The sequence below is a fragment of the Glossina fuscipes genome, unplaced genomic scaffold (assembly GCF_014805625.2).
Source record: "Glossina fuscipes isolate IAEA_lab_2018 unplaced genomic scaffold, Yale_Gfus_2 114, whole genome shotgun sequence".
Classification (NCBI taxonomy): Eukaryota; Metazoa; Arthropoda; class Insecta; order Diptera; family Glossinidae; genus Glossina; species Glossina fuscipes.
Window position 1 is genome coordinate 4,617,959 of NW_023998457.1, and position 11,915 is coordinate 4,629,873.

The window sequence follows — 11,915 nt, forward strand, 5'->3', positions numbered from 1 at the left end:
AAATTAAATGAACAAATAAACTGATCATTAAGGGTAATTATTTATGCCCTATATTACACGTCCAGGCTGTATTAAGCTAGCGTATTGTACGTAACACACACATGGATTGAAAAACGATGCATCTTTTATTGTACCTATCTATTCAAGGTCACTGTTTGAACCAAACTAAGCTTGTCCGTCGGCCTGTTCTTCCGATGTCTGTCACAATTTTCACGATATTTTGATGAAATATGGCAAGCTGACGTGTTTTTTTTTTTCTTTTTTTTGGAATCAAGTGAATCATTTTGTCAATCACTCCCCGTATAACACCTGATTTCGAGAAGTCATCTTATGAAAATATAATGTATTCGTAAAACTTCTTGACAAACATAGCTGAGTAGTAATGAGTTCTGAATTAAAGGGAAAAATTTGGTCAGATGAGGCAATATTTTGACCTTCCTCCTATTGGAACTGAATTTTTATATAATAAAAAGGTGCAATTTCTACTTATTCACCCAGTTTTTGCATTCGAGTGCCACGTGCACATCAATTTGCATGCAATCTCCACTGCCAACGATTACATCGGAAATTTAATAAGGAATATAACCAATCAATGTCTGACCCATAGTGTTTACATGAGATGACGCATTCATTGAATACAGCCGGCCTCACTCGAAAATAATGAGAGACAAAAAGAGAGAGAGAAAGAGAGAAAGAGAAAAAGTGATAGAGAGAGAGAGAGAGAGAGGGAGAGTATGAAGTTCTCTATTTTAGCTAAATAGAGTCAATCATGTGTTTCTTGATAAGCTCGACGGACACGTAAAACAGTCAAAGCATTCTTGGTATAAAAAAAAAACGTGCTCTTGATTTTCTAATTCATAGGAGAGGAAGAATAATTAGTAAATATACTTTGAATTGCAAATTAGAATTTCATAAGTAGGCGAAGGAATCATATTTTAGACAAGTGAGAAAATTATTGATTTGATTAGCGAGAAAAAGAAGAAGTTTTTTAAAAAAATCAGTTAATCGTAGTTAATCGATTGTAGTAAGACGTGCACTTCTTCGCATTCATCGATTGTGTGAGTGTATAAATCGAATCAATTGTTTAAAAGCTCATCACATCAATTTCCATTTGAGGCGTTCGCGGCGAATTGAAGCTGAAATTCAACAACTTCTATAGCAAAATTTCGAGCTTGTAAGTAGAAAACTAGTTCGCCATATTTTTTCTCTTCTTTCATGACGAAATGCTGATCTAAGCATAATTTAATTTAATATCTGCTTCTACAGAATGCGAAAAAAAACAATTTCTGCTCCATATTAATACCATAATTTTTAATATATTTTAATTTCATGTTATTTTGTTCCTAGGAACATGGATAATGGAAATTTACCAAGTGAACCGAAGCGATGCCGTAACTCAAGCTACGGCCTTACTGTACAAGACCAAGAGAAAGCTCTCGAAACGAATGTGAGTTAATTTGATTTTTCTTAACGATATGTCTTGGAAAACTTGAAATTTTTCCTTTTTGGAAAAATGCTAACAAATTATGCTGTGGCGGGGTTAGATTCGACCATTTATTCCTGGCATATACAGGAGAGTAGCAAGTGATTTCGTGGACTTACCTTATCCTTTGCAGCCGTTTATTGCTCATAAGAGATAGCTGGGATTGTTTATAAGAGATAATGCTATCTGCTCTATTGAGTAACTCAGCGCGTTATATTCTTATATAAATACATATGCACACGTAGATATATATATTATTGTGTCCTGACTGCACCATTTATGGTGCAGTCCGGACGTACCTAACACGTCGATTCAGAATCATAATGTGAATTGACCTAAGCTTGTCTGTCCGTCTGATGACTGTCAATTTGTGTTCAAGCTACAGGTAGCAATTTTTCAGATATTTTCCTGAATGAACTTTATTGAATATGGTTCGGATTGGTCCACTATTTTGAATGTGTGGGTACGTTGTCCTTAGCCGTTCAGATGGTTGCTTACAGATTGATTTCTTGCGGTCGGTGATGTTATAGGGGTAACGGTTCGATCCAGAAGGAAGAGCTTGTGCGATATTCTAAACCAAGAAGAATATGCCAGTAATAAACCATATAGGAAAGCGCGTTTGATGCAAACGAATGCGAAACATAATGTGTATGTGACATTTCTTCATTACAAGATAACTAATTATGGATAAAAAAAAACGTTTGCACTTTAGCGAAAAAAGTTATTTTGATGAAACTTTTTGAAAATTCTTTACTATAAACATAATATTTGTCTTAGAAAACTACATTAATTTTTACAATCCTAACCCATATTAATATAGAATTTTTCTTTTATCATTCTAGGACTTCGTGGATTCTTTGTCGGATCTACAGAGTGATGTCAATATGACAGCACTTGCATTACCCAACGAAATTTGGATCATAATTTTTAATAATTTATCATATGAAGACGTGATGCAAGCAAGTTTAGTCTGCAAAGAATGGTGCCAATTGATTCGCGCAACTGTACTAAGAGACAAAACGAGACTAGTCATTACCCAAGGAAACTTGAGGAATATTTGCGAGCTTGTTGGAAATCAAAGCTTGAATTACGAAAGTGTGGAGGTAGATGAAAAGTGGAACGTATTCAATAATGCGGAGCTTGAATTTTTACGGAAAATTTTCAAATATTCTGGTTCCATTATTACTAAACTAAAACTTTATCGAACTTCAACCACCGCAGCACTGCTCAACTTTTTGCCGAAGCTAAAAGAATTGGATTTGTCAGATGCAAACGAAGTGGAAATCGAACGAATGGACATTAGCGAATTTCCAAATCTCAAATCGGCGCATGTGCTTAAATATGATAAAAACTATAGTAGGATCTATCCTATACTGTTCACGGATTTACCCCGCATATCTACAACAAGCGACGAAATAGTGACCATGTGCATTGATATATACTCCGTCGGCCTCTTCAATATGCTAGAAAGGCATTCATCGTCATTGCGCTGCCTCAACATCAGACTTTGTTCCTCAGGGTCTTTGACCTTACGAGATCGTCTCCCCCTTCAAGAAACCTTTAGAAAATTAACTCATTTAGAGGAATTGAATATAGCGGATAGTACTATAGTGGATAGATCTGATAACGAATTCGCAAAAATTGTTTTGGAAAGTCTTCCAAAGGAAAGTCGTATTAAAACTATACTTTTAGGCCACTCGCTGGAAGACGAGCAATTTTTGGAATTGATTATAGAAAAGTGGTTCATCTCTTTAGCACGTGTTTACCTGTTCAATTGGATTATATCGGAAAACACTATCAATCGATTTAAATTTTTGAGCGGCAAATATCGTTTGACTTTCTCTATTCAAGTTGGAGACTGGCTAGATTTTACTCATTGGTGGACCCCATACACCAACAAAAACTCAATTGATTTGAAATTATTCTTCTTGTATCTGACGCCCAAAAGGCTTTGGGATCTTTTTAAAAGGCTTCCTAATGTAACTGCACTTGAGGTAAAACGTCTTATTTTCTCGACAAACGATGAAGTAATGGGTTACGTTTTCCATCACCTTACGAATTTGCGACATCTTTCGCTTCACCACTCGTGGAAGCATAGGACTAACATAAAATATCTTTGCTCAAAGCCCAGGATTAGCAACTTAAAACGTCTTCAAACACTCCGTTCATGTTTGTGTCCTATTAAGGTTTTAAAAATTTTCAAATCAAATTTCCAATTCAAAGAATTAACCAAATTTGAGCTACTTCTTTGTGAGAGATTTAAGAGAATTTCTCTTCGGGAACTTGAAATTATTAGCACATACGTTCCAGCGCTGGAAGAATTCTGTTCGGATGGTCTAGATTATAATAGCAATTACTTACAAGAAATGCGTAGGATTTTTCCCCGTTTACGTAGACTGAATGATCGAAGACTTTTCTAAAATAATTGCTGAGAATTTGTGGCAAGTGTCAGCTATTCATCAATAAAATAATCAATAATTTCTTAACAAACAATTGGTTTTAATTAGATTAGATTGATGGATGAAGCGTTGATGATTGCTGAGAGCGGGAAAAAAGTCCCATTAGCGAATGTTGATTGCAATCGCAGAGTCCAAAAATTATACTAGATCAGGTTGTAAAAATGAATGTGTGTTCGCCAGTGAAAGAAAGCTTACTTTAGTGGTACAGGAAATTGATTAGAAAAAAGTATATCCGGGAAATGGGACGAAAGAAGATAGAAAACCGGAATGAAGTAATTTTACCCTACATCTCTCGTGGTATAAAGTGTACTAAGTTTGTGAGCTTCAGTTTTCGTTATACGAGAGGTGACTCGAAAATTGCTCTAGCCGGTTTGTAAAGTACAGTCGAAATTTTATTAAAAATAGGGGGTGCATTACAGTTACCTATGACGGTTTTTACTCGCATGGAGTAGGGTGGATTAAAAGCCAACAAAAAGCTACTTCCAAATGAAATGATATTTCATTTTTTTATGATATTGAAAATTCCTAAGCTGATTATGATGAAGGACATAGCCAATGCAATTAAACAAGAAAAAAAACAATTACTAGCTTGGTGGAAAATTTCCGTCATATATTAAGTCAAACATTTGCATTTGAAGATGGTTGATGTGTTCCGCAATAGTTGACTGATAAAGGCCGAACTCCTTTGCAATTGCAAAGCGTTTAGAACTGAGTTACTCTTTACCATGAATTGCAAAACGTCATTATCGAGAATGAAATTTTCGAAATGAAAATTGGTCGAATCATCTTTGCCAGTTCCGAATATTTACAACTTCACTTTCCAAAGTGTCATGCAAGTGCTTGCAAGCAATCCTTCCTTCACTTCCTTTCTGGAACTCACATCAAACGCGAGGTCTTAAATGCACTTTATCTCTTTATCCCTTTATTTACTCACCACTTTGCAACTAATTGTCGATGGGCATTAAAAGTGGCCCTTTTTATATGCCACAAAAAATTCACTAAGTAATCGGATCCCGACATCATGCATTCTACCTGTTTGCCTTGACCTGGCAAGTAAAACTGACATACAGGTAATAAAATACGACAGTACTTGTCAGTACTTATCACAACAGCTTAGTTCGTGGACTAAGGGATCAAACCATCCCAACAAGCGAGAAACATTAAGCATGCAGATAGCTTATTATCAATAGGATCATATCTTTTTTACTGCTTATCTATAAAGAACATACTCTTGGAATTACATTGAAGTTGCAATTTTAGACACAACATCCTTCGTCTGTAATATTTCCGCTAGTTCCGCATTATTGTTTCTATTAGTCCACCATTCCAACTTTCAGTGCGCTAGAATCTGCTCTCGTCGTAATTATATCTAATGCACAATAGGTGAAGGCATAAAATTTATCGTTTGGGTGCACACCCAGTAGGCTGCGGCAACTTCTCACCTATCATTTTCTCTTCCCTCAATTTTTTTTCTTCGTCCCCGTTTTCAACAGATGGAGGACATACCCTGATTGAAAAAACTGGTAAACTTAAGCTTTAAATATACTCTAAGACCATCGGCTTGAGCATCGCTCGTACGGGAAAGTTTCGTCTGTCATGGCTGAGGTTGTCTGGCATGATGACAAGTTGAACATCAAGACGGCTAAATTCACCCGTCAGATACCTGCTTCATATTAATTTGGTGAGCCAAAGCGCTAGTGCTCTGTAATTTTGAATGGGAATTTTTTCAAATTGGAATTTTTTTTATATGTATAATGACTTTTTCGAAGTAAAGCGTTAGATGAGCTGTGTTTGCGAAAATTTTCCAATCCAAACGATTGCAATAGTATTCGTTTTCGGGCCAAAACATATCGGTATGCAAAATTCCATTAAAATATTTGAAAAATTTACGACAAAATTTAAAACAAGACGGACGGACAAGATTAAATCGATTCAGAAAGTAATATTGAATCGATCAGTATAATAAGAGATGGGTCTAACTCAAGTCCTTCTTGATGTTATACACAACCGTATAAACCTAGTATGCCCTTGTGTCACGAGAAATATGTAATAAGTCAAGTATTTCCTTAAAAAATTCCTTTAAAAGTACTTTGCATCAGATAAAAAGAAACACTTGAAAAAAATTTTTAATCGAAGTAGACTTATGGTAAGAAACTACTCAAGCATAAAAGAAATACTACGTTTTTCAAAGTAAACAGAAATAAAAGAAGAAAGAACGAAAACAATTTTCAAGAGCAATAAAAATATCGTGATTTTTTTAAAAAATAAATAAAAGAATTTGTAGCCAAGAATTAACCAAAAGTACAGTTGAGCTGACTTGACTATGGCGGGCGAGCTAAATACCAAGCAAGTGGCAGTAATTGTGGCTGGGATGCAACCATTACTACTACCGCACAGAGTGGAAGCTGACGAGGATTTACGGCAGCAACAAGTCCAAGGAGTTCCCGAGCCGGACGAGGGTTGAAAAGTAGAAAAATATTTTAATAATCCATATTTTTATATAAGATTTGATCAGCTATGTTTTAAATCAAATAAATCGGATATATTCGACAAATTACAACAACAATTTTTATATCTTCGCTTTAGTTTTCCGTTTCTGACAGCTGAGCCTTTTTTTACATATTTCGTAACCGCTCCGCAGGCAACGAAATATTCAGTTAATCATGGGTGCAGAAGGCCACATTACGAGGCACTCAGTTAAGCCATTTAAGGATCACTGAAATTACTATTTATCGCACTAAGCAAACATATGCAACTTATTTGGTAGTTCTTCGTGGAGGATATCTGAAGCCTCTTTACCCCATTGAGGGTTCTTAATTCATGTTGAAATAAACAACCTGCGAGAATCCTTCATTGATTCCTTCAGATAATTTCCCATAAGCATATGCAATCCATGTTTGCAGACTTACAAATACGACGATATACGATTTTTATTAGATGTCCGAAGAGTCTATCTACACATTTTATATGCTGTTATTAAAATTTCTTCTGTAAATTATTTTTAAGAAAATTTTCTCTGGTTTTTAATAAACCTATTTAAAACCTATTCTAAGCATCTTAATGTCTAACTTGACAATTTACCTCACGGACATTTCACATAAGTGATATTTCTAAATCTCGAGAGTATTCACTTAGCCGAAAGTTAACTTTGTGTTTGTGTTCAGCTGTTAGGTGACAGCTTTTTCATACCTCATTATCCCCCTTCCGTTTCGTGAAGGAAAAAAAAAGAATATATAAAATATAAAAAAAAACATATATATTGCGAAAAATGAACAAAAATGAGAAAGAGCGTAGAAAACAGATTTAATAGCGAACGTCATAGATGGACATAAAGCGAGTCCTTGGGTGCGTTGATTTAATTTTTTTTAGTATCTCAAATACACGACACAATGAATTATCTGGGCAGATAATAACCTATGAAAAATATTAGTAACGCTTTCGCTTTTAGCTGAATACGAAAATAAAAGCTATATATCATTTATCCCATCGGATATCGATTATGTATGAAATAGTGTGCAGCTGTTTGACAACACCAACGAAAGCTGAGAGCTAAGTTTTTCGCCGGTAATTACTCTTCTACTATTAATTTGCTGAATTTTAGAAAAAGAAGAAGATAATTGTGAGCAGCGCTTTAAATAGAATTTGTCAAATTTGAAAATTATATGGTACGCTTTGGTTGAAGATATACGTCCAAATCTAACCACAATGTTGCAAACAAAGAGCTTTGTGTTTACATTAGGCTTTTTTTATTTTTATCAAAACGAATTTTCGGTTGTTGATTTGCTGAATAGAAGAAGAAGATGAATGTATCTACTTATATACATATATAAGTATATATATTTTGTGAGAATGTAGGTCTGTCCTTTTTTTTCGTCTTCTGTAAGTCATCAAATTAACAACAGATGACTCGTTGAGTTGAGTTGAAAAGGAAGCCAGCTTTTGATTACGCAAATCAAATCTGAAACATTGTCTAATGTAAATACGTATGTGTGTCAGTTTACGATTCTTATTTTTGTCCATTCATTTTTCCGTCCAAACTAAAGTTCGCAAATTTTCGTTATATTTTGATGACATCGTTTTGACTCAAGTACAAACGTTTATGGGAATGAATCGGAATGAAAAATTCCTTCGGCCGTGTGTAAAGTCATATTTTGGAAAAGCAGTTTTATATTATGAGAAAAAGATTGCTCTCTTTAATATTTCTCAACAAATATCGGTGAAAAAGCAGTGAAAACATTATAAAGTGGCACGGCCGGCCTTGAATAGCGTACGCCATCCATATATCGACTTTTCAAAATAAGTTATTATATGAGGAAAGATCGAAAAAGTGGTCGGATCCGAAATATTTTCAATAGGGTTCATCCGTGAGCTACATTCATCAAAATATTTTCAAAACTGCCACCTGTAGGTTGAACACAGCAGTATAAGATGGACAGAGGGACAGACAAGCTTATAATTGGTATAAAAAAAGAAATGTTTATCTCAAGTCCTTCCGTGCAACCGTGCATGCCTTGTACCCTAAGTGATGTATGTGTGCATCTTAATAATGATAATAAATTATTCGTTAGTTCTTTTGAAAGATATTGATCATAATGAATGTAAACATTTTTTATTATCTTGCTAAACGATTATTGCGAATCCTAAATAAACATTTACATAATGACTTGCAAACATTTTCATTTATTATTATAATCGTTGAAAAGCTCATAAATTATAGAATAAAATCAAGTAACGATAATTTGGTGCCCACTGCCAAAAGTATTCATAATTATGCCAATAATCAAAGTATTACTAATCACTAGCTAGAAAAGATGCTTGTGCAAGAACTGTGTGCGGTATATCTAATGTATCGAGTTTATATCACTTTTAATATCCATCCACGAAGGACGATGGGTTGTATTCATTTTATCAAAACGTTTGCAACGTCCAGACGGAATTTTCAGAGACCCCACAATGTGCATGTATTCTTGATTAGCATGCAATTCTGAATCGGACTATATGTCCATCTGTTTAATGTCTGTTGTAAATATTCTTCTGACACTAAAAATTAATCTACCGACTAACGGAAGCATTTGAAATTCTTGCGAGCAACTTGGTATTGACAATCGTTCAATTTGGCCGAAGACAAGCCTGCAGTAGTATGTTTACTGAGAATACCTCTGTTTTTCGAAAGGAATAAAAAATTGTTTTTTTTTTACTCCTTACTTGTTAACTACATCAGGTAAATCTACAAAAATTGAAATGCATATTCTATAGGCGATGTTCGAGCATCTATACAAAAATGAGAAAAATTAACCACGCCTATCCACTAGTTTTTTCAATACCTTTATAATGCGCAGAAGCTAGCTTCAAAAACACCATAAATTATATACATTTTTGGCCAATTACAGATTCAGAATACACCTAAGCATGTTCGTCTGTCCGTCTGTGTAGCATAGCGTATTCCCTTTCGCAAAAATCACAAACTTGCAAAAGGGTTTGAAAATGACCCGAACGTCATTTATGTATAGGGTTCTTTGATGTAGTTCACAGTGCATTGTCGATGCGTTGATTTAAAAATGTCGTTGTTAATAAGATATTGCCTGCTTTTTGGTCAAAAATTATGTATTTTTATTCAAGCACTTAATATATTTTACCGGTCAATGTACGATAACACAGTTGTGAGCAAAAATAAATGGAGAATAGGGAGAAAGGGATAGGGAATGACTCACCAGCCTAATGTACGCGTGTCCGCTTGATCAGAGTTATGCCTCTACCGATTGAATATGTGCTATATCTACAGCAAAGTCGGATCAAACTTCAGCAATATTAGAAGCGACGAATACCGACTCGCTAACACCGATATGCGGCGAGTCTTATCTGCTCTGTTATCCAACAACTACAGGCCTTAAGATTAGATGATTTGCTTCTCTTCTCTTTTCTTTTTTTTTTTTTTGATTCACGCAAGAGCACGGACCGCAGAATTTCTTAAATAACACATTCGTAGTGGGAATGGCTCCAATTGCTAGTCGCGCCTCTTATTTACTTGGCTGTAAGACAGCTGGAGGCATTAACTGATTTTTTTTTTCTTAGGTATGCCAGGAATGGCTTCGGTACACTACCATTTCATAATATGTATGAAAAAACACCTTTTTTTATACTTGCACTTACGCTTTTCAACTACTATTGTTCTAGTACCTCTCCCAGCTAAAGGGATTCCTTTCCTTGGAGAATCTTTGAAGGTATAGAGATTCGCCTGCGTGCAGACCTACTCCCCTATGTGGTCAGCTATTCAGGAGGTCCAGTACACAACCAGTAGGTTGTAGAAAAGGTAAAGTTAGTGATGTTTGATGGGTGCTTGGCGTGAGCTAAGTTGATTACTTCTCCTAGCACTATAAATCGAAACGGAAGAGTAGTAGGGGTGGATTCCCCGGAAGTTTGAAAAAACTCAAATGGAAATCCACAACACAATGACACACACACGAATGTCGATAATTCTAAAGCATGCTACGAACTATGAAATTCAAGAGGTCAAGTGGCCCGCTCTTATGGGTTCTAGGGAACTCGATTAAGGTTTTAAGCCAGGTGCAGACGTTAAACTTCGATATAATCTACTGTTTCATTACTTTTCTTCCCATCCCAAAATAATGGTCAGGAATGCTTTCTTAAACTATAATAGAGTCTTCCCCCGTTACCCCAGAAAATATCGAAGAAGATGTGAGAACTTGGTATGATAGAGAACGTGTCTAACACAAGTATGAAAAAATCTTAAGAACCATTTATAATGGAAATATTATGAATTTAATAAGAATCAGGCTTAAGTAATGCATGCTGATGTGAAACAGATTTCAGAAAATTTGTAACGAAACTGTTCGATTTCCCAACTGATCTCTTCGCGACGCTTCATTCATTTTACTTTTCTTAGAAAAAATATCTCTATGACTTAATCGAATGCTGTTTCCAAAAAGTAAAGAACAATGTTCAAGTTAAATTTCGCGTTTATATCGAATAGTAGAAATATTTTTTTCCTAAATCGTACAAAATGTGAACCAAGACTGAAAATGTTGCGGCAAAGTTGATCAAATATCGAGGTAATGTTAACAGTTTCCTGCGATTATCGTGGTGTTGTGCACTACGAATTCCCTCCGCCGGGGGGCCAAGCTGTGTACATGGAATATTATTCAAATGCTATGCGTTGATGGCGTGAAGCTTTCCGCAAAAAGAGGCCGGAATTGTGGAAAGACAACTTTCTGTTTTTACGCCATCTTACACTGCGTTGGCTTTTCGAGACTGTTTCCTGGCCCGTTCCACAACAGCCGTAATGACCTAATTTAGTTCCATGTGACTTTTGGCTATTTCCTAAACTCAACCTACCACTACAAGCTAATTAGCAGAAAGCTTTGAAGGCCATTCTGGAAATTGACTGTAACAATTGTTTCGACGATCGAAAAAAAACGCTGATATAACTGCGGGAGATTACTACGAAGACAACGGTATAATAATAAATAGATTTAAAAAAGAAAAATTTTTAGCCACAATAGTATTTCTCATATAAACGATGAATGAAATTGATGTACGCATCACGTATAAACGGTATAAGAATGCTGTGCATATAATGCACAAACGTTGTATGTGTGATGCGTAGATAATGCATGAATTATATATAAAGAGAGCGTACCAAGCTTTCCATTTAGATTTATCGCTTGTTCCCAAATTGCATAAAAATGTAGTTTAAAATGCAGTAAAAGATTATAAGCTATATACTCATCTGTCTATGTGAATTTTGCCAACACTTTTAAGTTGAATCTCTTGCTATCAACTTGTATTCAGCTTGGCATCTTAATGTTTATGATCGTATATTTTCGAATAACAATCAGTACAAACAAGTGAATCGATAGACGGATATCTGTCGATACTTTATGATATCTTTGAAATCTACTACAAGCATGCTACAAAAGGCAGAATATGTATAGTATCTTCAATAACAGAGAAAG

The 11,915-nt window shown here is 35.2% G+C and overlaps 1 protein-coding gene across 1 annotated transcript; it reads left to right on the plus strand.

Moving 5' to 3' along the window:
- The first annotated feature begins 1,261 nt into the window (after positions 1-1,261).
- On the plus strand, positions 1,262-3,903 carry LOC119640043. Its single transcript, XM_038037818.1, has 2 exons — positions 1,262-1,447; positions 2,326-3,903. The coding sequence occupies exons 1-2, from the start codon at positions 1,352-1,354 to the stop codon at positions 3,901-3,903; spliced, it is 1,674 nt and encodes a 557-aa protein (XP_037893746.1). The 5' UTR covers positions 1,262-1,351.
- The last annotated feature ends 8,012 nt before the right edge of the window (positions 3,904-11,915 follow it).